This window comes from Eschrichtius robustus, chromosome 10 (genome assembly GCF_028021215.1).
Source record: "Eschrichtius robustus isolate mEscRob2 chromosome 10, mEscRob2.pri, whole genome shotgun sequence".
In the NCBI taxonomy this organism is placed as follows: domain Eukaryota; kingdom Metazoa; phylum Chordata; class Mammalia; order Artiodactyla; family Eschrichtiidae; genus Eschrichtius; species Eschrichtius robustus.
The window spans coordinates 34,385,279-34,411,561 of record NC_090833.1 but is presented as its reverse complement, the minus strand read 5'-3'; the positions used below and the strand labels follow the sequence as shown (position 1 = coordinate 34,411,561).

The following is a 26,283-nucleotide window of genomic DNA, read 5'->3' as shown; positions in this document are numbered from 1 at the left end:
TCTGAAGTGGAGGGTAAGTTTTAGAACTTTAGACCTATTGGTGACCTAGTGTGTAGCGGTGTGGGTGGGGACACTAACTTAGAAGCCAGGAGGGTCCTCACCGAACGGTCTCTGACCAACCATTTCCCTCTTGAGCCTGCTGGAAAAGTGGGGACCGACAGTAACTGCCCTGGATGCTTGCTGTAAAAATCAAACAGCGTAAGAAGATGAGAAATTGCCATGTGGCTATTAAGTCCCATGTGAAGGTAAGAGATCAGCCTTCAAACATAGTCCATTTTACAGGTGAGAACACCGAGGACCCAAAAGTAGAAGTGACCTGGATAGGGTTACCCAGCAAATTAGTACCAAGGCCCAGACTGGAGCCCAGGTCTCCTTCCTCTGTCCCCCAGCACTTCCTTGTAACCTTCCTGCCTCTGCCTTCTCTTTCTGGACCATTACAAGAAGCTATTGTCCAAGCACAAAATGCATTTTCCATTTTCCACCTCTCTATACACTCTAAGCAAGACCAGCCAGCCATATGAGGTTACATCTTTCCTATGATTCCCAGCAACCTTTCCAAACTGTTTTTCCAAACTAGAATCCCAGCAGCAGCCCAGAACCACCACCAAAGCCGCTCTCTGTATGGGAGCTGGAAGAGCCAGCTCCAGAAGGTGACTCCAGGTGATCTGATTCACCTGCTGCTGACTCAGGCTTCAGCTCCCTCTGCCCACAGAAATGCAGCCTAAATTAAAGCCCAGAGAGCTCAAAACAGTGCAGATGCCTCTCTCTGTACCAGTTCTCCTTAGCGATGAGCAGGCAAGTCTAATTTTAGCAGAGAAGACTCTTAGAATGTGAGAAACAGAAGGTACTTTGAGATCATCTTGTCTTGTGGTTCGTAGCTCCCACTAAGCATAAAAAATCATCCAAGGAGATTAAAAATACATCTCCAGAGATTCGAATCAGTTTGTCCAGGAGGAGCACTGGTATTGTCGTAAAGCTCCCAGGTAATTTGTATATGCAGCCATGATTGAGAACCAGTGGTCTGGTCTCACCCCTCATTGTACAGAGGAGGCTGAAGCCCAGAGAGGGGAGGGGACTTACCCAAGGTCACACAGCATCAGGGGCAGAGTCAGGGCTGGAACTTGGTTCTCTTGAGTCTTCACTAAAGGCTCGCTGTTGTCTCTCTAACTAGAAATCGTGTCTAATGAAATGGCCAGGGGAATTTTTTTAAATGAGCAAATGTTTACCAAATACCGTCTTCTGGAAGAGGTAGAAGAGAGATAATATTCTTCCCTGACCTCCGGAAGCCCACAGTCCAGTAGGGGAAGCATGCATGTACCCAGAAAGCTCTAACACTGTGTTGACTATGTACTGTGATAAGGACACCAGGTGCTGTGAGAGAGCTACAGAGAGAGAAGGTAGAATCCAGGAGGACTCCCTGGGGGAGGAAGCATTATTCCAAACTTAAAGGATGGGGAGGTAGAGTTGTTAGATCAAATATAGTATGCTCAGTTGGATCTGAATTTCAGATAAATGATTAATAAGTTTCTAATATAAGAAGGTCTCAAATACTGAATGGGATGTACTTTTACTGGAACATTTTTCATTGTTTATCTGAAATTACAGTTTAACTGGGTATCCTGTATTTTTATTTGCTAAATCTCAAAACTCTCCTGGGGGGCATTTCAGCAGTGGGCAGTGCAGATGGAGAGAGGATTGCCAGCAGACAGGCAGCATTGGCAGAAGCAGGAGCATCTGCTGAGCAGCGACCATTTGTGTTGCCTGAGCAGAAAGGGCCTGGGCAAGGGACAAGGCTATTGAAGCAGGGCCAGCCCCGGGGAGGGCCAGTGAAGCCAGGCTCTGGAGTCACAAGGCACCGTCTTCCCAGGCGGATGCGGCACCAGCCTCATGGTCCTGCACGCCCATCCCTCCCCTCTAGTCAGTGCTCCACATTCAGCCTGAGTAACAGTCACAGAACTTGAGTCAGACCATCTCACTCCCTGCTCAGGCCACACCTAGAAAAAGACATCTGAGCTCCTTACCTGGACCTAGAAGACCCTGTAGGATGTGACCTTGCCTATTTGAATAAAATCTACTCCAAAAGGTTGTTGTGAAGATTAAGGGGGATGGCATTAGGCAGTTCTCAACCTCGACTGCCCGGTGAAACCACCTGGGGAGCTTTAAAAAAGGCAGATGCCTGGCCCCAGCCCAGGGATTGGGGTTTAGTTGGTCTGGGGGAGTCCTGGGCATCAGGAGTTTCAAAAGGTTCCCAGTGATTCCGATGCACAACCAGACTGAGTGTCACTGATGTACAGTGTACTCTCTAGCCCGACATAAGCATTTGGTGAGGACCTGTTGCCCTCTGCCACATGTCCAACTTCATCTCTATCCATCTTCAGCTTCCCCCTCCCTCCCTGGCCTTCCACTCCCCAAGCCTAGGGCTTCCCACCCGCCATCCCTCTGCCCAGAATGTTCTACCTCCTTTCTCTTAACTTGGCCAACATCTATATTCATCTCTCTCATCCCAAGTTTCTCTGTTCTCTTCTCCCAGAGCACACTGAACTTTTTCTTTACAACACTTAGCATACTCTGCACTTACGTTTTTAATTGTGTGGGTACCTGCTTAGTTTCTCATTCCCAGCAGACTGTAACCTACGTGGCAGAGCCCCTGTCTTTCTTGTTCCTCACTGTCCCCACCCCCCTGGAGCTGGACACATGATGCTGGCACTCGGTAAATGTCGAACAAATGAACGGATGAAAGAATGACTGATCACGGGGGAATGTGGTTAGGTTTGCCTTTCCAGAGAGATCTTTCTGGCTGCTCTGTGCTGAATGCTGGTGGGGGAAGATAGGAAGAGACTGAGGCCAGAGTACCAGTGATTCCACAGCTGTGATAATACAGGCGAGAACTGATAGGGCCTTAACCAGGACAGAGGTGATGGAGTGGGAGGTGGGACAGATGAGAGGCTCTGTATAGGAGGGTGAGGATTTAGGGGAAGGGGTGCCATGTGACTGAGGGTCTACCCCGAGGGACAGGCAGGATGACCAGATGGAACGTGAGCCGAAGGAAGAGGCTGTTGTCGGGAAAGAGGAGTTCCGTTTTGGCCAAGTTGGGTTGGACGTGCCAGTGGGACATCAGAGGGACATCTAGGAATCTGAGGCCAGGGACAGAGAAACCTAGGCTGGGGATGGAGATTCGAGAGTCACGTCAATAGAGGCAAGAGTAAAAACCAAATAAAATTTAAAAGTTTACATGCAAGTGTTTCTTGCCATTTCTGTGAGCAAAACTTCCTGGGGCATGGAATGTCCGTGCCCAGAAGGCTCTCTGTCTGAGAGGCGCGTCATGGGCCCTTCGTGTCCCCGCAGCTATCCTGGGCATGCACACGCTCATGAGCAACCAGCAGTACTACCAGGCCTTGGGCAGCAGCTCCATCGTGAACAAGGAGGGACTCAACAGTGAGTACGGGCACCCCTCCCTGCCCCCAGCGAGGGCACCTTGGAAGTGAGGGGTCCTCCCACGTCTTGCTGCCTCTGCCCGCTCTCTGGCTCACTGCAGAAGATTTCGAATTCTATAAAGCCAAATCTATCCACTTTTTCCTTTTACTCTCCTGGGATTTTGTGACTTATTTACGAAGACCCTCCCCATCCCAGTATTAACAAAACATCCTCCTGTATTTTCTTCTGTAAGTCTTAGAGGTTTACTTCTTATATTCAACTTCTTAATCCTCCTAGAGTTCATGTTTGTGTGTGGTGTGAGATGAGATTGAACTTTCATTTTTTTAAATCAATATCCTGTTGTCCGAACACCACCCTTTGTAAAGTTCATCCTTTCACCTCTGGTTTGGGACTCCACCTTGATCATAAATGTCCATGTATCCACATGGGTCTGTCTCCGGATGCCTCTCCTGCTCCACGAGTCTCCTTGTCCTTTCCTGTGCCAATATTGCATTGTCTGAATCGCTTCACTGCATTGTTCCAAGCTGGCATTTTGGCCCCAGAGAGAAACGAGGGCACCCAACGCGCAATTATCCCTCCCTCTGGAAGGCCTACACATTTCTTTCCCATCCAGCCTTCATTTTACCCTCACAAGAGCCCACTGGGTAGAACGACTGTTCACATTCTGCAGATGAGGACACCGAGGTTCAGACAGTTTAGCGCATTCACCCAGTTGTTGCAGGACGGCAGAGGCGGAGTCCAAGTAGGGCCCAGACTCCTGGCCCCGCCCACTGCCCGCCCCCATCCCCCATAGCCCCTGAGATGCTCGGCCTTCCGTGTCCCTGAGCTCTGCTGCCGCTTCCTTCCGGTGTCCTTATGTCGAGGGAGAGTGACGCCCCGTCTCTGTGAGCCACCTGCCTGTTGTCGGTCACTCTAGGTGTGATCAAACCTACACAATACAAGCCTGTGCCTGATGAAGAACCAAATGCAACAGACTTGGAGGAAACGCTGGAGCGGATAAAGAGCAACGACCCAAAACTTGAAGAGGTCAACCTCAACAACATCCGGGTGAGGTTAACCCCTTTCACTCCACTTGCCCTGCTGGGGGGAGGTGGCGAAGGCATGTCTAGTGCCACCCAGAGCCAGACGACCCGGGCCTGGCTGTGCGGAGACAGCAGGGTCCTGCTTGGACTCTGGGTGCTTCTGGATCAGGAATAGAGACAGAAGCTTTCGGAGGGAGGATAGTGTAAACCAGCACAGCCCATGGTCCTGGTTTCTTTCTGGGACTGACATCAGACCCAGATGTTCACCACAGGCCAACCCAGCTTCGGCTCTGGAAACCCGCCACCTTATGCAAAACACTGAGAGCTTCTCTGAGATAAAATCTTGAGTCAGACACATATGGCTGCACGGGATCCCGAGGCTGGAAAAGCCCGGGGCCCACCAGGTTCATGGGGTAACCCAAGCCCGGGGAGGGACCTAGCCCTGAACCAGTGTAGCATGCACATATTCAGCTTCATTCTGCAACCTTAGAAGGGAACTGTCAGCCCAAATGTCCAAAGACATATTCCAAGCCGTCGGCCCACATCTGTCCGGACCTTTCCTGTGTGACCACTAAGGGCAGAGGGGGGACGGATGGACAGGCTGCAGGAGGAATTCAGAAGCAGGCCCAGCTGCCTACCCACCTGCTCAGCCCAGGGGCCAGAGGGATTAGTTCTCGGGGGGTGTGGATGTAAGATAAGAAGTGAGCCTCTCACTCCCCGGCTCCCCTTTCCTTTCTTCTCCACTTTCTTTTAAGTGGCTGCCAGCCCCACGGCACAATCAGATCGGAAACCTGCGCCCGCAGTGTTCTCCTGCACCTGGCCTTCCCATGCTCTGCTCCCACGGGGGCTAAAGTGACGCTCTGAAATGAGAGATCCGTTCAAACACAGCCAGGCTCTTTCTCTCTCGGGCGCCTCCGCTGTCTGCCATGTGCACAGTGGGAGATGCTGGCACAATTCAGAGCCGTGCACCCTGGCAGTGCGTACCAGGAGGCGTGGGGGTGTGGAACCTGGCCACGGCCCTGTGTCTTCACCGTGAGGCCTCAGGCAAGGGCTCGGCCCTCTCCAGGCCTCAGTTTCCCCTCTGCATGTGAGGCAGTTGGACTAGATCAGTGGTTTTCACTTGAGGAGATTAAAAAATAAATAAATGCCAATGCCCGGTCCCTCTCCCCACAGAGAGTCTGATCTTATTGGTCCGGGGCAGGCCTGAGCATCAGCACTTTGTGAAAGTTCCCCCGGCACCTCTGATGTGTGGCAGGCTGAGATCCTCTGGGACATACATCTCTTAAAGATCATCTAGGGCCATGCCACACCTTAGTTTTCCAGAAACAAACCCAGAGAGGAGCAGAGGCTTCCCCAGAGTCACACAGCAAGTCAGAAACATTGCCAGTGCTGGGGCGGAGGCCAAGCCCCTGCCCTCTCCCACACCGCCAGACCTGAGCTCTCACCACAACACTCTTCTGCATCCTTTGCCTTGATGTATTCCTTCTCCTCCGGTCTCCGCATGTACAAAGAGAAAATTACAGGTCCTATCTGAAATTTTCAGGGAGGATTTTCTCAATCTGTTTACCCGAAAGTTCTCCTCCAATCTCAGCCATTTGGGGCAAAGCAGGAACCCTTTGCCCATTCAGCTTTTTGGTCAGAGACTTGCAGGGAATCAGGTTGCATGTGTGAGAGAGCTGCTGCCCCATCCCTCTGCCCTACCCACCCCTGACAGGGGCTGCTGGTCACTGCCTGCCTTTCTCTCTGCAGAATATCCCCATACCCACTCTCAAGGTGTATGCAGAAGCCCTGAAAGAGAACTCGTATGTGAAGAAGTTCAGCATCGTGGGGACACGGAGCAATGACCCCGTGGCATTTGTATGTACCTTTCTGATCTGCTGCATTGAGAGTGGGAGGCATAGAAACAGGAAGGTTGACGTTTGTAGCCTCAGGACTGGCCATGTGCCACTGATGAAGAACCCTGTGTGGTGTGGTGTGGTGTGATGTGGTGAAAGGCACTGGGCTAGGAGCCAGGAGAGGACATGGACAGAACAGCCATTACCCAGGCACCATCTGTACATTATCCTAGTTAATCTCCATAACCACCCCTGATCCCAGAGGTGCAGGGCTCCCCACTTTACGGATGAAGAACCTGAGGCAAAGGGAGCTCAGGCAACTTGATTTGTCCAAAGTTGCACAGCAAGTGAGAGGTGGAGCTGAGATTTAAAAGCAAGTCAAATGTACCCTAAAGCCGGCTCTCTCACCACTCAGCATGTCATGAGTAGACAAGGGCCCGCCCCTCCCTGGTCCTCAGTTTCTCCATATCTAAAAAATTATTGTCTTCATCAGTGGTTTCCAACGACCAATTTTATTTGTTTTTTACCTATGTCTTAAAGATATTGCTGATTAGATTAAATTGTACTTATTATAAAGTAGCCATCAATTCGTTTTTAGGAAAAAAAAAATTCAACACATATTTATGGAGTCTCTCTGTGCCCAGCAGTGAATTAGGCTCTGAGAATACAATTGTGACCAAGACAGTCATAGCTCCCACTTTCATGAACATAATGGTCCATCCAGCCATGCAGACAGCTAAAGGATAACAGTACAGTGTGACTACTACAATACTAATAGCAGGTAAAAAGGTACAGGAATTAGCTTACCAGGCATGGTAATTAACCATTTAGTAGCAATCAGTTTGTTGATATCCACGAAATAACTTGCTGGGGTTTCGATTGAGATTGCATTGAATCTATATCAAAATGGGAAGAACTGATATCTTGACAATACTGAGTTTTCTTGTACATGAACATGGAATATACTTCCATTTATTTAGTTCTTTTTTTATTTCATACATCAGAGTTCTGTAGTTGTGCTCATATAGATCTTGTACATATTTTGTTAGCTTTATACCCAAGTATTTCATTGTTTGGGGTGCTAATAATAATGGTATTGCGTTTTTTATTATTATTATTATTTATGTTTGGCTGCATTGGGTCTTCGTTGCTGCGTGAGGGCTTTCTCTAGTTGCGGCGATCAGGGGCTACTCTTCGTTGCGGAGCGCGGGCTTCTCATTGCGGTGGCTTCTCTTGTTGCTGAGCACGGGCTCTAGGCGCACGGGCTTCAGTAGTTGTGGCACGTGGGCTCAGTAGTTGTGGCTCGCGGGCTCTAGAGTGCAGGCTAGGTAGTTGTGGTGCACAGGCTTAGTTGCTCCATGGCATGTGGGATCTTCCCGGATCAGGGCTCGAACCCATGTCCCCTGCAGTGGCAGGTGGGTTCTTAACCACTGTGCCACCAGGGAAGTCCCTAACTGTAGATTTTTTTGTAGATATTCTTTATCAATTTACGGAAATTGCCCTCTATTCCTAGTTTACTGAGAGTTTTTATCACGCATGGATGTTGGATATTGTCAAATGCTTTTTTATCAACTATCGAAATGACTATTTTACTTTTTTAGCTTGTTGATGTGATGAATTATATTAATTGATTTTCCAGTGTTGAACCAACCTTGTATACCTGGGATAAATCCCACTTGGTCATAGTTCAAAATACTTTTTAATTTATCTTGAGATTTCTTCTTTGACCCATGTGTTATTTAGAAGTGTGTTGTTTAATCTCCATGTATTTGGGAATTTTCTAGTTATCTTTCTGTTATTCACTTCTTGTTTGATTCCATTGTAGTCTGAGAGCAGATATTGTATGATTTCTATTCTTTTAAATTTGTTAGGATGTGTTTCACGGCCCACAATGTGGTCTGTCTTGGTGAATGTTCCATGTGTGCACAAGAAGAATGTGTATTCTGCTATTGTTGGATGAGACAGTCTATAGATATCAATTATATCTACTCGATTGACAGTGTCGTTGAGTTCAGTTATGTCTTTCCTGATCTTTGGCCTGCTGGATCTGTCCGTATCCATAGAGGGGTATTGAAGTCTCCAACTATGATAGTGGATTCATCTATCTCTCTTTGCAACTCTATTAGTTTTTGTCTCATATAGTTTGATGCTCTGTCATAAGGCACGTACTCATTAAGGATTGTTATGTCTTCTTGGATAATTGACCCCTTTATCGTTATATACTACCCTTCTTTATCCCTAATAACTTTCCTTGCTTTGAAGTCCATTCATAGCCATCAATTATTTTCTGATTTTTAAAATACATAGGACATTTCCTTTGACGTTTTTGAAGTGATGGAAGTGGCTCATAGTCTCTCACTGCTGCCAGTGGAGAACCTCTAGATGGATGTCCTCTGACCTCAGGACATCTTGGTAGATCCTGAGTTTGCCCACAGAGAAACAGCTGGCAAAGCCACATGCCCTGTCCACTGCTATGTCATGGATCAGAAACCACACCCATGCATGCTGGCACTCAGCTCAGCTCCACGAATGTTTATGGGGAATTGACCCTGTGCCAGGCCAACAGCTGATGTCAGCCCCTTCACACGAGGATACCCATTGTTGAAGATGAAAATACTTCCAGAACAATTAGGCTTCCAGAGCTCTGCTAGTGCCCCAACTGCCTGCCCCAGCTCTTCTCCTGCCCGTTCCTCCACTCTGATCCAGCAAACAAAGAGTTGACACCTGGCATGACAGTGCCTCCAGGACCAGCTCAGCCACTAGTATGTCTACTTGGATTGGCCTGGTGCACTTACATACTGGTTGTTAAATTTTTTGATTATCAGGCCAGGCCTTTCCTGGGGAGTAAGAAGGATGCTGTGGAGCGGGCACAGACTCGTTCCCTCCCCTCAGGAGGGTCCAACCTACTCAGGGTCACAGAGGAAGCTGACATGTCATCCTGGGGTACACGGAAGCAGGGGGAGCTGAGGATTTTGGCTCAGAAGGCATCCTGGGAGCTGAGCCTTGCAAAGGTTTCAGCAAGCAGGGCCAGTGGGAAGGGCATTCTTGGATCAGATCATCATTTCAGACAAGCAGGGTCCACTGATCATACATCCTGGCCCATCAGCTGCTGGTGTCTCCTTTCCTCCGTGACTCGTCATTTCTACCACCTGCTAATTACCTCATTTCCTTTAGAGGCTCTGATTATCATCTACACCCCTGGCTGAAGTCCTCCAAAACGTGCTGGGGCCACCCGAGCTCCTCTCCTCTGGTTTGCCCAGGTCACTTGCCCAGCGGGATGGCTTCCCAGGCTCCCCTCTCTGCTGCTCAAAGAGAATGACGACTCCATTGAATTACAACAGGGACATAGAAGAGACAAGTGGAGAGCATATAGGGAGGTTGGGACTCCACTAGTCACTCAGTGAACAGTGACTGAGGACCTACTATGTGCTGGGCACTGTGTGGGTTGGAGGGCACCATGGGATGAATAAGGTGACCATCAGCCCACCAAGAGTATATAGGCTAATGGCGGAGCCAACGCCAGAATAAAAACAACTCTAAATGCAGGAATACAAGTTCCTTGAGGGAGGTTATGGATAAAGTCTGTGAGGTTCAAGAGGGCAGGCACAGCTAGCTGGAGGACATCAGCAAAGGCTCTTGGAGAAAGGGGCACTGAGAATGGCCTTAAAGGAGGGACAGGGTTTGAACGAGTGAAGCAGAAAGGAAAGAGCATTCCAGGTGGCAGGGACAGGATGAGCAAAGGCAGAGCAGAGGGAAAGCACTGTGTGCCTGGGGAACTGAGAGTAGCCCCACCAAGACTGGCAGCCAGAGTTGAGGCTGATCAGAGTGGGGGAACCAGGTAATAGAGGCTTTGAATGCAGGCTAAGGAGCTGTAAATCTCCAGCTAGGGGTTCGGGGCCGTGGCAAGTTGGAGGGGAGGAGAGACACAGAGTAGTGCTTGGTGAAGGAAGTTGTGGAGATCGTCTTGCCTGGCCCCTGACGGTGTGCAAGGGACTCTCACTCCCAGCAAGGCTCCCTCGGTATTTTTGGTTCTACCCACAGGGGCTCCAGCCTTGATCAGGCTAACTCATGGATACCCTGCATTTTCTCCTTTGGTACAAGGCCCTTGCTGAGATGCTCAAGGTGAACAAGGTGTTGAAGACACTGAACGTGGAATCCAACTTCATTTCCGGAGCCGGGATCCTGCGCCTGGTGGAAGCGCTTCCATACAACACTTCTCTGGTGGAACTGAAGATCGATAACCAGGTAAGATGGGCGAAGGTCTCCTTGTGTCCTTCACTTGATGCTCGCCATTCTGTACTTTCCTGCTTGCTGCCGTATGGACTAGATGCTGCTGGACAGAGCACATGCTGCTGCTTATAAAAGCACCAGAGCCCAGCTTTAAGGGGCCTCCAAGGTTGTCCAGTCCACACCCTCCACCATGCTCACCTTCCTTCTTCATCATTCCCACCAAGTGCTCCGCCACCTTCTGCTTGGATACCCCTAGCGATGGGGAGCTCACTCCTTACCGAGATCGCCCCTTTCATTCTTAGTGAGAATATCCTTCCTTATATCCAATAGAAATCAGCTCCCTATAAGTGCTGTTTGTTGAGTTTAACTCTGTTCTCTGCTGCACACAGGACACATCTGGTGCACAGGTTTTATAAACCATTGGAGTCTTCCTCACTAGGCTAAACGTCCCCATTTTCATGTGTCACCCCCCCACCAACACACACACACACTCAATGGGCTTTTGGGTCTCCTTACCATGAAGGTTATTCACTGGGCAAATTCTAGTTTGCCTTTATCCTTACAGGGTTACCATTCCTCTATACCTTCTGTGGTTCAGTCATTTATTTTCAGGGCGACTCTTTCAGTTCCAACTTTCTAAGACAATGCTAATAAGAGTATCTTGTATGTTGCATGTGTTGAGGGTGTCCTGGGGGGCAGGCTCTGTGCTGTGCACCTTATACACATCATCTCTGATCTTCCCAACAACTCTGCAGGATATGGGTGTCATCAGTCTCAGTTTGCAGAAGAGAAAACAGCTCAGAGAAGCTGAAGGCAAGTAGCTTTCTCAGGGCCGCCAAGTGAGCACTTGTGGAAGCAGGATTTGAACGCAGGTCTCTGACTGTAAAGCCCACACTCCCTCCAGGACACCGTGTTGCTCCCAGTGCTAAAATGCTCTCTTCTTTATGGTTTATGGATAGGGAACTTGGGCGTTTTTTCCCCTACATGAAAACGTTTGCTGAAAGGTCATATACATATGTATATAGGAAAAAGATTGGGTGGAAGTATAACAAAATTGTAAACACTGGTTGTCCCTGAATGAGATTATCTCTACTTTTTTATCCTTATTGAAAAATACTACAAACATATAGAAAAGTGCATAGAAGTTAAATGCACAGCTTAATGAGTCATGATAGGCAGGTAACCTTGGCCAAGAACTAAAGCATCACCAGCCTCCAGAAGACTTTGATGGTCCCCTCCCAATCATAAACCTTCAAAACTCTTCACAGTTTGCTCCCTACTTACTGTCACGCCTCCATGTCTTAGCTCTTGCTTTTCTCTCCCCCTGGAATGTCATCCCCTGCCCCTACCCCTTCTCTGCCTAGAGAAATCCTCCTCTTCCTTCTGGATTCAGTTGAAGCCTCTCTTTCTCCTAGTGGTTCTAGAGCCAGCTTGAACCAGCATGCTGGAGCTGACTGTACACATCCCTTCTCAATTCCACTTGAGTGATGGCACGCTGGTACCTTGAAGTCACTCCTAGTGAGAGTATTTACACTATGGAAATTGGCAAACACTACAAATCCAACCTTTTTGTTTGTTTGTTTTTTCCCAAGAGCCAGCATATCACCGCCTTCTCCCTTCAGCCGCCACAGGGCCTCTAAGCCTCCCCCCAGGAGACTTCGGTGCTCCTTCCCTGTGTTCTCCCAGCACCTCAGCTTCCCTGTGAGGTTCTCAGAAGATAGTGCAGTGTCTGAGTCATGTCCATATCCTATTACCCGGCTCAGAACTTGGCCCTGCAGTGGCACTTTATAAGCAGGGCTGCCCTGGATATTTGTATATGTTGTTCACTGCCCAATGAGGAGGCAGGGGGCAAAATCCAACCCATACTCTACTCTCCAAAACTTGGTATGGGGCTTTATTCACCCAGAGAAGGCACTTTTCTCTAATTCATATAAAGAGGCCACATCAGCCCGCAGCAGCCCTGTCATGTGAGTTTGCTGCATCCAACACCTTCCATTTCTCATATGCCAGTGGCCTACGGTTGCATCACCCGTTCCCAGCCCCCCTCACTTCCACCCTTTCTTCCATTGCTGACCCTGCTTTATTGCAGGCAGATCAGATGGAACAAAGGCATGTAGCAGGCTTGGCAGCAGCCCTGGGCCAGGCCCTGGGATTGGCCACTCATGTGACTCCAGGCCTACCCGGGCAGGGAGTCAGGATCTACCCAGTGTCAGCTGAAACCTGAGTCCCGGGGCAGAACGTTGGCCAAAGATGACCCAGCGCACTGGCCTCAGGTCATTGCAGCGGCAGCTTACGGGGAGTGAGCTGCCCACTACTCCTCCCAGTGCTGTCTCCCCAGAGCCAGTGCTGACCATCACCCTCACCCTGGCTAAACACCCTGTGCGAGGACGTTCGCTTCCCTGAGCCTGTTTCCTCGTTTGTCAAATGGGGATAGTAAGAATCTCTACTTCTAAGGAGATAAGAGATGCAAACTATGAAGTTGTTCACTTTTATAATTACTCGGAAGGTGACTTAGGGAGTTTACACGTTATTCTAAGAGTTAATGTACTGAGCAGGTACCGTATATCCATTATCTCATTTAATGCTTGCAAAGACTCTTTGTGAGTAGGTGTCACAACCCACCCCAGTATTGTAGATGAGGAAACTGAGGCCCAGGCAGGCTCTGTACCCTGCCCGAGGTCGCACAGTAAGTAAGTAACAGAGGCAAGATTCGAACCCACGTCTTTGTGACTCTAAAGTCCATGAACTGTGCCTGTCTGGGCTCTTGAATCCTACTGTAGTTGTGTGTGGGTCTTGGATTTTCTCAGCTGTCCCTTTCCCTTGGTGCCAGGCCAGAGCATTGGTCACCATCTGCCCCCACCCCATCCCAGAAGCATCTTTCTTCAGTTCATCTCAGTGTTTGATAAGTGCCTGCTGTACCCCAGGGCTATGCTGGGCTCTGTGTGTGAATGAGGCTCTGGCTCTGCCCTCTAGGGATTCCACACTGGATAAGAAGACAGACAAGTGTACAGCTGACCATCCAACCGGGTGCCCCAGCAAGCCACAGACAGTGGGCCACTGGGGGGAGAAATCTCAGTCAGGAGCAGGCATCAGGGAGGGCTTCTTGGAGGAGGTGGAATTTGAGATAAACCCATAGGGTGGACAGTATCTCAGAGGGTGGCCACGGCCTCAGGTGCAGGGAACCACACAAACAGAGAAGGAGAGGGGGAAGCCGTGGAGCCCATCCAAACTAAACTAGATTAATGGGACCGCCAGAGGAAAGCGAAAAAAGGAGTTAGGAGCCCAAAGGGCTCTGAATGGGTGGTTTGAGGGAAAGTGGTCTGTGGGCTGTTATCAGCACCAGTCAGAGTCATGCTCTGCAAAGATGGTTCCCGGCTGGATAGGAGAGGATTGGGGGCGGGGCGAGGCCATCCGGGCCCAGGAGACCAGAGGGGGCTCTGACCGCCCAGATGCAGGGGGCCTGTGGGGAGGTGCTCCTGGGAGCCTGGAGTCTAGAGACTGGACTGGGGCCTGGTGGGGGAGGGGTGGGCTGAGGGAAGTCTGGGGAGGGGGCTCTGCTGGCCCGGGCAAGGGGATGCCACCTGCACCTCTCGCAGTGTGCCGGGAGGCCTGGGCTCTGGGCGGCGTGGCAAAGAGGAGGTGGTGAGTGGCGCTGGATTTATTCCTCATCCTTGGTTAGTCACCAGGGTCTCCGGAGGCCGCAGCTTTCTCCTCAGCCCCTGCACCTGCACCCTGTGTCAGAGTCTCTGTCCTCCCTTCTCCTTATACGGCCAAAGAAAGGGACTTGGGGCATTCTGCCCGGGGTGACACGGAGCCTTGCAGGCTGGCTCGGGACACAAATTCAGGAGTAGGACACTGGGGCGGTTTATTTACTCAGCCAGGCTCTCTTTACCTCCAGGCCATGTTCTCTTGCCGCCTGGAGTTGCCCTGGGATGGCAATGAGGCTGGGGTGGGAGGTGGCGGCTGACCGCAGCCCAGGGCGCTGAGACACACCTAGTCCAGCCCTCCTTTTACCCCTCGGTGGGGAAACCGAGGGTCAGAGAAGGGACAGGGTGGGCCAAGGTCATGGATCTAGTTAGTGTCAGAGCTGGGCTGGAACTGAGGAGCCCAGCTTCCAGACAGGCTGCATTTATGGAAGGACAGGAGAGACCCTCCCAGCGCCCAGGAAGCAGGCAGTACACACGGGGTGCCTGCAGGCCCCGTACATCCCCGCCGGCCCTATGCAAACAGTGGGGCGGCTCTCTGCCCGTCTTGATTCACCCTCCTCCCCAGCACCCCACAGCTCCCTCCAGCAGGCCCTTCCTAGGACCCTCAGGGCGTGGGGCACTCCCCCTGCCCCTCAGCACAGATGAGGCCTGAAAACAGGACCCCTCCCCAATGAAGACACGGGCAACGTGTGGGGGCAATTCGCCGGATTTCTCACTTTTCATTCCAATATTTGACAGTGAGAATGTGCTTCATATTTTGAAAAGACGCTAAAGGAGGTGGATTGGGGTCTCAGATAGTCTCTGTATCATCTGCCAGGCCAAGCCGGCCAGAGCCCAGGGCTGTGCTGGCTCCTTCAAGGACAGGCCTGAGCTCTTCCCAGCCCTTTCCGGAGCCTTGCCAGATAGGTTGGTGGAATCTTACCATCCTCCCTCTGCCTGCCCTAGTCAGCGGTCCAAGCCCCATCTGAACCCACACAAGCTCCAGTGAACTCATAATACCTGGGAGGAGTTCTCTGTCAAGAGTCTCAGCTGCGGTTCCATGCTTGTCCATTTGGATGTTGGGCTGATGTGTCTTCTCAACCTTCCCGGGTTGCTGCGCATTGATCCTGTTCCTATTTTTTCCATTCAATTCAATTCCTTGACCTTGGCCTAGAGATACAGGGTACTGTGTGCTCTCCAAGGGCTCATAGTCTAGGGTAGCATCATCCAACAGAACTTTCTGTGTTGATAGAGATGTTCTGTATCTGCACTGACCAATATGGTAGCCACTAGCCAGTGGCTCTTGCACACTTGAAATGTGCCTAATGCAACTGAGGAACTGAATTTTAAATTTTATTTAATTTTTAAATGAAGTATAGTTACTTTGCAATATTATATTAGTTTCAGGTGTACAACATAGTGATTCAGTATTTTTTTTCTAGATTGGATTTTATTTCTATATATTCTATAATAATACAGTTGAAAATCTTGCCCACTTTCACACTCAGTAACTTTAACAATCAGTTCTTCTTAAAATTTTGCCCTAGGAGAACATCTGTATATCCAAACAGATGGGTTTGTGTGTGTGTGTGTGTGTGTGTGTGTGTTTATTTATAACAGAAAGATAAATATGTATAACCTATTATTCCCTGTTTGCCTTGAAAGAGAGTAACCCAAGGGCAAACTCCGTTTTTGTTTCTTGCAAACATCCTACGGTGTGGTGCCCTAAAGTACACTGCCTGAACACTGCTATATTTAAAATAGATAAGCAACAAGGACCTACTGTATAGCACAGGGAACTCCACTCAACACTCTGTAATAACCTAAATGGGAAAAGAATTTGAAAAAGAATAGATATATGCACATGTATAAGTGAACCACTCTGATGCACACCTGAAACCAGCACAACATTTGTAATCAACTACACTCCAGTACAATATGATTCAGTATTTTTATAGATTATACTCCATTATAAGTTATTACAAGATAATGGCTATAATTCCCTGTGCTATACAATATATCCTTGTTGCTTATCTGTTTTATACATAGTAGTTTTTACCTCTTAACCACCTATTCCTATCTTGCCCCTCCCCACTTCCCTCTCCCCTCTGATAACCACTAGTTTGTTTTCTATATCTGTGAGTCTGTTGCTGTTTTGCTATATATATTCATTTGTATTATTTTTTAGAGTCCACATAAATTTTATTTAATTTTAATTATTTAAATTTAAAGTTTAAAAAAACCCAAACAATCTGATTTAAAAATGGGCAGAGGATCTGAATAAGAAGACATACAGATGACCAACAGGTACACGAAAAGTTGCTCAACATCACTAATCATCAGGGAAATGCAAACCAAACCACAATGAGCTATCACCTCACACCGTCAGAATGGCTATTATCAAAAGGTAAGACTTCACAAGTGTTGGCAAGGATGTGGAGAAAAGGGAACCTTGTGCACCACTGGTGGGAATGTAAATTGGTGCAGTCACTATGGAAAACAGTATGGCTATTCCTGAAAAAAATTAAAAATAGAACTACCCTATGATGCAGCAATTTCCTTTCTGGGTATTTATCGGAAGAAAATGAAAACACTAATTCAAAAAGATATATGTATCCCCATTTCATTGCAGCATTATTTATAATAGCCAAGACACAGAAACAACCTAAGTGTCCATTGATGGATGAATGGATAAAGCAAATGTGGTATATACAATGGAATATTATTTAGCCATAAAAAAGGAATGAAATCTTGCCATTTGTGACAACATGGATGGACCTAGAGGGTATTATGTGATGTAAAATAAGTCAGACAGAGAAAAACAGATACCATATGATCTCAGTTATACGTGGAATCTAAGAAAAAACAAAAGGCAAAACCAACCAAGCTCATAGATACAGAGAACAGATTGGTGGTTGCCAGAGGTGGGGGATAAGGAGTGGGTGAAATGGGTGAGGAAGGTCAAAAGGTACAAACTTCCAGTAATACATAAGGCATGGGGGTGTAATGTACAGCATGCTGACTATAGTTAATAACGCTGTATTGCATATTTGAAAGTTGCCAAGACAGTAAATCTTAAAAGTCCTCATTGTAAGAAAAAAACCACTTTTTTTGTATTGATAACTATGTATGGGGATGGATGTTAACTAGACTTATTGTGGTGATCATTTCACGATGTATACAAATATCGAATCATTATATTGTATACCTGAAACTAATATAATGTTATGTCAGTTAAAAAAGATTTAAAGTTAAAAAGCCACATGCAGGGCTTCCCTGGTGGCGCAGTGGTTGAGAGTCTGCCTGCCAGTGCAGAGGACACGGGTTCGAGCCCTGGTCTGGGAGGATCCCACATGCCGCGGAGCAACTAGGCCCGTGAGCCACAACTACTGAGCCTGCGTGTCTGGAGCCTGTGCTCCGCAACAAGAGAGGCCGCGATAGTGAGAGGCCCACACACCGCGATGAAGAGTGGCCCCCGCTTGCTGCAACTAGAGAAAGCCCTCGCACAGAAACGAAGACCCAACACAGCCATAAATAAATAAATAAAAAATTAAAAAAAAAAAAAAAAGCCACATGCAGCTGGTGGCTACTGTACTGAACAACACAGGTCTAGTTGGAGAGACAGTTGTGGAGGCAGGTGACCCAGTAATGCAGATGGACTGGCCCGGGAGTAGAGAGGGACATACAGTGGGCCACTTGAGTGTCGAGTGGGGAAGGATGGTTTCCAGGGGTAAGGATCAGGAAAGGCCTCGTGGGGGAGGGGGTATTTGTGATGGGTATTAAAGCACTAAGGATACACCAACAGGTGGGTACGGGAGGGTAGGGGCATTCCACATGGAGGCAGGAGGGCACATGAACATTTAGAAATAGACCTCTGCCTGCACGAGGCACCAGGTACCAGACTCCCCATCCCTGGGGTAACCAGGCTGAGGAAAGACTGAGAGAGGAAATAAGGCAAGGACTAAACTGCAGCACTTGGAGTGCCAGGCTGAAGAGGAGGCGGGGCTTATCCTGTTGGGTTATTGAATGAACTGAGACCCTGCAAGTTGCGCACAAGGCATTGGGAACATAGTAAGCTCTTAATAAATGGCAGCAGTTATTGGCAGTGGGAAGTGATTGGAGGTGGTTGTGTGTTTCTGTTTGCTGCTTCTTTAGATCAATTTGGCAGTCTTGCCATCTTAGCAATATTAAGTCTTCTGATCCGTGAATACGGGATGTTTATATGTTTATTCAGGTCTTCCTTAATGTACAGTGCTGTGGTATAGTTTTCAGTGTGCAAGTCTTTACTTCTTTTATTAAATTTATTCCTAAATATTTTTATGTTATTGTAAATGGAATTATTGTCTTAATTTTATTTTTGGATTGTTCATGGCTAGTGTATAGAAACACAGCTGGGTTTTGTATATCGATCTTACACCCTGCAAGCTTGCTGAACTTGTTTATTAGCGCTAATAGTTTTTTGTGGATTCCTTAGGATTTTCTAGATACAGTGTTGTGTCATCTGCAAATAGAAATAGTTTTGCTTCTTCCTTTCCAATATGGTGACTTTTCTTTCTTTTTCTTACATAACTGACATCCAAGACAATTTCGTTGTCTTGTTCCTGCTCTGAGGGGGAATGTCTTTAATCATTAAATATGATGTTAGCTTGCCTTCTCTGTCTTTTCAAACCTCTTTAAGATTATATTTACTTTTTAATATCTTATTGTACATAAAACTCAAACAATACAGTAAGATACAACAGAACACAAACAAAACAGGAAGATACAAAGAAGAAAACAAAAACTCTCCCAAATTCCACCACCACCAATATGCTCCCAGGCCTTTTCAGTGCATATGCATGTATATGGGAAATAGAGGTAACTTTACATAAATATGACCCGTTTTGTCACTAGGCTTTGTCTACTCAATATTGTGTCATGGCATATTTTCCAGCCTGGAACTGACGATTTGCACCATCATTGTACAGCTGCCCATGTTCTACTATAAAGCTGAATCATCATTTATTTGAGCAACCCCCTCTTGATGAATGTTTGTTTCCCTTTTATCCCCACTTTTATAAATGAGACTGATGAATATCCTCATCATATCCTTCCCAACACTGTGTATTATCGTGTTTTCCTTTCCTTTCCTTTTCATCTTTGTCAGATGATCACTATAGATTTGGGGGTAGGGAACTAGCATGATCAGAGTGAGGCTTTAGGAGGCTAACTCTGGCAGTCCCAACTTACTATGTGACCTTAGGCAAATCCTCTTCCCTCTCTGGGCCTGTTTCTTCATTTGTAAATTGCTAAAGGACTGGCTAGCAAACCTGGCTCTGTATTGAAATCACCTGGGGAGTTTTAAAAACCACAGACACCTGAGTATCATCACAGCCAATGATTCTGATTTAATTAGTATGGGGGATAGCCTGGGCTGTAGGATTTCTAAATCTCCCTGAGACTAGATGATGTGAATGTCCTTCCTGCTGAAATATTCTAGGAAGCCTGCTGTGAAGCAGTAGAAAGATCTGTTCTTGGTGTCCAGCAGCCCTGGGTTGTTTGAATCTCAGCTCATTCGCTCCTGGCTGTGTGACCTTTCAACTTCTCCAAACTTCCATTGCCCCCCCCCACCCCGCCCCGGCTCTTGGAGTGGGCGGGGACAGGGAGGTATTAAAATCCCTGCCCACCGCTCAGGGTTTCTGCAGGTAGAGAAGGTTTAGGTCCTGCACAAATGAGTGAGAGGTGACTGTGTTCTTTTCTTGATCAAAGAGCCAGCCCCTGGGCAACAAAGTGGAAATGGAGATCGTGAGCATGTTGGAAAAAAATGCAACACTTCTCAAATTCGGCTACCACTTCACTCAGCAGGGGCCCCGGCTGCGGGCGTCCAACGCGATGATGAACAACAACGACCTTGGTGAGTGGACATATGTACCCTACCCGCCGCCTGTCATTCTTTCCGCCTGTCATTCTTTCCACCTGTCATGGGAGGTATGGCAGGGACAACTCCACTGCCGCCTTCCCCAAGGGAGTTCTCTTTTTGGGCCTGACTCCCAGTTTTCACGCTGATCCCGTTCCCTTGTTTTCGGTGTTTGCGCCTTGCCTCCCGCCTAGACCCTTGCCTAGACGCGAGCGCCCTGCCTGCAGGCGCCGAGGCCAGGCCCTCCTCCCTGCAGGTAGCTCAGCTGAGCACAGGGCTGGACCCAGAGCGCACCCTCAGCGTGTTAGCGGGGTGAAGTGAAACGTGGGAGGCACAAAGCCAACACGGAGTCTCCTCCTCGTCTGAATACCCTTTTTGGAGCCCAGAGTCCTCTCCAGATCATACAGTCTGGCCCAAGCCCCAGATCCCAAGGCCACCAACCAGCCCTACTACCCACACCGCAAACCTAGGGGACTTCACGTTGCTTTTAACGTAAAGGTTGAAAATGCTGACTTTATAGTAAAGTAAAACAGGTTACATTTAATCTCAGTTAAAGACATAGGTTGTATTTTTTTCTTAAAAAAAAAAAAGAAAAGAAAAGAAAGAAAATGTTGCAGTCTTTCTTAGGAGCAAACACCAGATAGAAATACTAGTCAGCTGAACAAAAACGGAGACCAATCACCGACTTACTTCCAGATGCTAAGTGTTCTCAAGCTCTGTGCCTAGTTATTTCTCATGTGTATTCCTGCCGGCTGCTTAAAGAACTTGATAGAGTGTCCAAAGCGGAGTATGTCTGATAAAGCTATAGGAAAATAAGAGAAAAAAAACAAGGAAAGGAGTAGGTCTGTTAACTTAATTGATCATTATATTCAGCTGTGAGTTTCCTAGAATCAAGGCAGGGGGAAGACAAACCAAGTTACATTATTCTTGTCACAGAAGAGAAGGAAGCATAATGAGTTTTTTAAAAAGAAGAAAGCTTCTTTCTGGGATTGAATTATGAAATAACTATATTTCTAAAGGACAATGTCTTCAGTGAGTTTTTCATCAAATTCAAACCTGCTCTAAATGTGTTTCTCTTTTTTGTTCCTAACACTCAGTAAAATGCAAGGAGCTTAATACTAAAGCACATCTCAGAGTTCAGGTATGTCACTTCCTGTGATGAATCTGAAGCTAGGTTAATACATGGAAGGCCTAGAAGAATGGGGATGAGTATATAAGTGTATATGCACGAGGCAGGTACTCACAGAACCTATGCATAGATAACCACAGAGCTACTCAATTCAACAAACATTTGTCAAAGTCCTATAGGGCACTGGCTGTTGAAGGTGTAGATTCCTGTTCTTAAGAGGCTATTTATTCATTGCTTACTCCAGCTGCTACTTTTTCTAGAGCTGCAGATCTAGAAAAGTCCATCAAACAAACAAAAACAACAAAAAAACCCACACCAGGTCAGGTGTCCTGGTTTATCTGAAGTGTCCTTATTTGAAATAAGAGAGCAAACACAAACAACTAAGAATTAGAATTATCATGGTGTAACTGGAGGTGATAGCTACATTGAATTGTTGAGGAAGGCCTGCGACCTGGACTCTGTTGGCCCAGCTGTGATCTGGCTGCAGAACCAGCACTTAAAAGCCTTGAGTTCTTTTCTGATATGCAGTAATCTCACTTTTTTTTTCTCTCTCTCTCAGCTTAGATTAAGCTTCTTATGTGTCCCTCGGTGCCTATCTCAAGGCTAATCCAGCTTTGGTCTTCCAGTGGCAAGATGGCTTGGAGGACTTCTTTCTAGGGACAGAAGTTTCCGGATGACTAGAGTCAGGGGTGCTGTAGGAGGGACCCCAGGGTCAGCTGGAGGCTAGAAGAAATGGCCCTTGAGGACTCTCTGTCCTGAAAGTCTATGATTGTAAAATCCAGGCCCAATTCCTATCACCAGAGACTTGCTGAGGTTATGGCAGGAGCCCAGCATGCCAGAGCTGGACGGGACCTCAGGCTCCTCCCTCCAGTTCTCTTCTGGAGAAACTGAGGCCCGGGAGGGACTGCCCTTCTAGACAGTGGCTCAGTCAAGTCACACCCGTTGTTAGTTGCAGTGAGCACTTTGGGAGCATCTTTTGTTTGCCCAGGACTGTGCGAGGTGACATAAGGGATAGCAGAAAGCTAGTTCCCTGACTCAAGAACCTTTACAACCTTTTATGGGAGAAGAGACTCAAAGTCATGCCCCCAGATTCAAGAAGGCCTACAAACTGTATCCGAACAGAGCGAGCAAATGATTTGTGAGGACAGAGGCTGGTTAATCCAAGCATCCTGGTGGGTGTGGGCCTGAGTCAGCCTTGCAAGGAAGAGACAGGTCATGTGGGAGGTCAGGAGGCCTTCCTGGCAGGGGTGCTGGTGTAGGCAAAGGCAAGGTGGTAGGACCCAGTATGCAGGATAGGAGAGACAGAAAGTTCTGAAAGGATTGAGGAACTGTTACTGGGAGTTACACCTGGAAGGAAAAACAGGAGCTCCCGGAGGAGGGAGGGAAGGGCATTCCAAGCAGAGGGAACAACATGGGCAAAGGCAGGACGATGAACAGGTATATGGGGTGTTCACGGGAAGGGGGCTGGGTAGGTGTGGGAGGCTGTGAGCCAAAGGCCTATAACGCCAAGCTCAGGAGTTTGGTGAGGAAAGCAGGTGGAAAGTGGGACCGTGGCAGTTTTCTGGGCAGGAATGACAGGTGATTAAAATGGGCCTCTGAGTTACCCCATGGAACTGTGCAGCTATTCCCTTGAGGTTTCCCACAGAAGGAATTAGAGCAGAATCATCCAGGTGACTGCATGCAACAGAGTACTAGTTGGTGAAGTAGGACATCTAGCTTTAAAAGCAAATTTGCACCCATCCGCTAATTTTTGTGAAAGAAACGCTTCTAATTCTGATGGTGCGCCAGCGTCCTCCTGCAAAAGAGAAATCCTGACTTTCTTTCCGACACAGTATTTTCATCCTGCTCTTGATGCTCTGATGAAGCAGACAGGCTTCCATGTTTCTCAGCTGAATATGTTTGTCATAAAAGCCTCCTGCCGGCCCCGGTCCAGCCACCGTGGTTGTAACCGTGTCTGCTGCTGTGGCCTGGCAGCAGCGGGCAAGCTCCGTGTGGACGGGAGAGGGCCTCTCCGATTTCCTTCTCACTCCAGCCTACCTCTGTGCTGTCTCCTGGCCCACTGCCGGGTCTGCGGGACCTGGGCTTTGCTTGCCTGCGAGGCAGGTGGGCTTTTCCTTGGGAGACATTTAATCCCTAAGGCCATGGGTCAGCCCTGCCCAGGACCCATCCTGACTGGCATGTCTTTGGTCCTTCCCAGCCTTTGCCCTGGGCTCTTAACAGAGTGTTCTATGGGAGAGAGCGGGGTGCCAGGGTGAGGGGGGTGTCAGGGAGGAGCCGAGGACCCCCATCTCTCTTTTCCCGTGGTGACACACCTCAGACGACTCCTATCTCCACACTATTTATAGCTGAGAGCCAGGCTGGCACTCAGGCACTCAGGTCCTGTAAATCTGCCACTGAAACTCTCTTCACTTAATGAAATCTGAATTGCAGCCTCCAGGTTAAGACAGTTGTGTGGTACAGTAACATGTTTAAAAGCAGAAAACATCCCTTCCTGGGGAAGTCACTTTTTTACTATACTCTCAAGGAAGACCTTTCTAACAGGCACCCCAGACACAGCACATACACCCCAAATCAATTTCATCATCTTCCCCCAAAACCATCTTGGGAAAGGGCACTACTTTCCTCACAGCCATTCAAGCCAGAAATCTTTACCTCTCTCTATGCACTACCCCCAGCCCAGCCAGCCACCTCCTCACCAGCCACCTTGCCCTACCTTTTGTCAAGCCCTCATCACATTTACCGGGTGTCCTGAAACGTCCTCGGGCCCTGCAGCTCCTCTAGCTCCTCCAGGGCGGGCATCTCACGCAGCGCTCATCCCAAAGCTTGTCCCACCACTCTGCTTAGAACCCTTTCTGTGTTCCCACTGCTCTCAGGTTAAACTCCTCGACATGGCTTCTAAGTCCCTTAGTAATCGTAGCTGATACTTACTTACATGGCACTTACTGCGTGCCAGGCCTGCTCTGAACGCTTCAATCTTACTCCTGTAACGTTCCCAACAACCAGCTGAGGCAGGTGCTGTCGTCATCCCCATCCTACAGTAAGGAGACAGAGGCCTAGAGAAGTAGGTAAGGTTACCCGCTGTCCATGGGTGGAAGTAGGACTGGACCCAGCAGTCTGGCCCCAGAACCTGTGCTCTCCACCTCCTCTCCGGGTGAGGCCCTGCCAGACTCATCTCTTGACACCCCAACAAGCCATCCTCTTGCCCTACTGGTACCAACCGGTCCAGGTAGCTTGAGTGCCTCCCAGTGACCGAGGCAAAAGCCTCCCTTTAGAGGACTGTTACTCCTAATGCTCCCCGTACTTTCCCACCATCTATCCCTTTATCGTTTAAGATTCAGTGTACAACTTACCCGCTGTCCTTGGAAAATCTGACCGCTTCGTTCATTGTGCCTCTCATACTTGATAGAGATCTACCAGGGTACTTGTGATGTTTTATCAGATTTCTTGTAGGTATATCTTGGTCCCCTGTTAATCTTTATTTCTGGTACCTGTGCTTGGCACATCATAGCACTCAGTCAATGCTGTTGAATATAAAGGAATATAAAATGCTCCCCAAAGACATGATGGAGGTGTAAAGCTTGGTGGGAAGTGTTGGAGGGAGCTCAAGCCTCGAATGGGGGTTGGTCCAGATGACTCGAGATTCCTTCCGACTCTGACAATAAACGAGTCTCTGGCAGTTGCAATGATAAGCAACGTGGAGGAGTTTGCTTTAATGAATGTAAAAAGCAGGTTGATTTGAAGAAGGATATTGGGAGACCTGGCTTCTGCTCCCAGTTGCGTCTCTTATTCACTGTGACTTGAGGCAAGTTACTTCCCTCTTGGCCTCAATTTCCTTCATTATTAAAATGGAAAGAAAAAAAAAAAAAACCTGAATAAGTGGGTGCCTTTCCCTTCTCCCCATCCAGTCCCTGTAAAAGCCAGTGGCAGGGGAACCCTGCACAGATGCAGCCCAGTGTGCATACTGAGGGCAGGTAGGGGGAGACTGCACGGGATCCTTTTCTGTACCGTGAGCCACTAGCTGGGGACTCAGGTTCCTGGCTCTGCCGCTTGCTCTCAGGGACCCTGGCTCCCTTCTCTTCTCCAGGGGAAAGGAGCTAGTCCTCCTTGTGAGAACCAGATGAGATGTGGGTATGTAAAGCCTACATAGACAGGGCCGGATTGTACTGAGGGAGGCGCTGGACCGAGGCTCCAGATGAATCACAAGCCTTGGTTCCGTCTGGTACCGGCTTTATCATTTTGTTCCCTGCCATACTTTCCTCATCCATAACATGGCAATGGTGACAACACTGACACCCCAGAACTGTCAGAGGGGCTCCAATGAGGGCTTGAGTGCAAAAGGGGTGTAATGCTTGTTCAGCTAACGTGGAGATGCTGTCAAGCCTGGCTCATGTAAACCCTCTGGTCACTCTGGGCAAACTTCTGCTCTTTGGGCTTTGGTTTTTGTTCCCCCCCATCTTCCCCCAAGCTGTTGGACATTCTGATGGTCTCCAGAAATCTGGCCAGACACACTGTCTTCTCTCCAGGAGACTGCCCACTGATTTGCATTCATTGTTCTTTCGAGGTGGGTGGAGGGGAGGGGAGGAGCTCAGGCAAAGGCTAAACTCTAGGCCCCAGACTGGGCAGCCTGTGTGCCCCTGCGCCCCTCCACAGCAGCTCCTAGCCTCAGTTCGGTTCTTGTTGCAGCCCGTAAGCATCCATCTGAGGTCTGCCTGCTCAGCTCAGGAACTGGAAGACATCTAAGTATAGACAGACTTTTTTCCTCTCGCAATAGCTTCCTGTCTCTGCCACACCGGCAGCCCCCTTGACTGCCACCTACTGGCTCTACAGTCTTTGACCGACCTTTCTCTTGTGGCTGATCTAGCTTGCTGCTTGGTTTTCGTCTGCAGACACTATAATTTGTTTCGAACCCTCTCCCTTTGCTGTAACAAAGGGAACCCTACCCACCCCTCCAATCATCCACGCCATCCTGTCAGCTAATGACCCCAGCCTGCAACCCCCTGGCTAATGCTTTACATTTACCTACTTTGTTATGCGAACAGTGTTTGGGCTT

General features: G+C 48.4%; 1 protein-coding gene across 1 annotated transcript in view; it reads left to right on the top strand.

Annotated features, from left to right (window-relative positions):
• TMOD1 (tropomodulin 1) overlaps positions 1 to 26,283 on the top strand; it is a 77,352-nt gene that overhangs the window by 50,090 nt on the left and 979 nt on the right. The window contains exons 5-9 of the mRNA XM_068552239.1: positions 3,346 to 3,435; positions 4,352 to 4,482; positions 6,207 to 6,314; positions 10,394 to 10,537; positions 19,957 to 20,101. Coding sequence (XP_068408340.1) covers positions 3,346 to 3,435; positions 4,352 to 4,482; positions 6,207 to 6,314; positions 10,394 to 10,537; positions 19,957 to 20,101 — 618 coding nt within the window. The remainder of the gene's footprint in view (positions 1 to 3,345; positions 3,436 to 4,351; positions 4,483 to 6,206; positions 6,315 to 10,393; positions 10,538 to 19,956; positions 20,102 to 26,283) is intronic.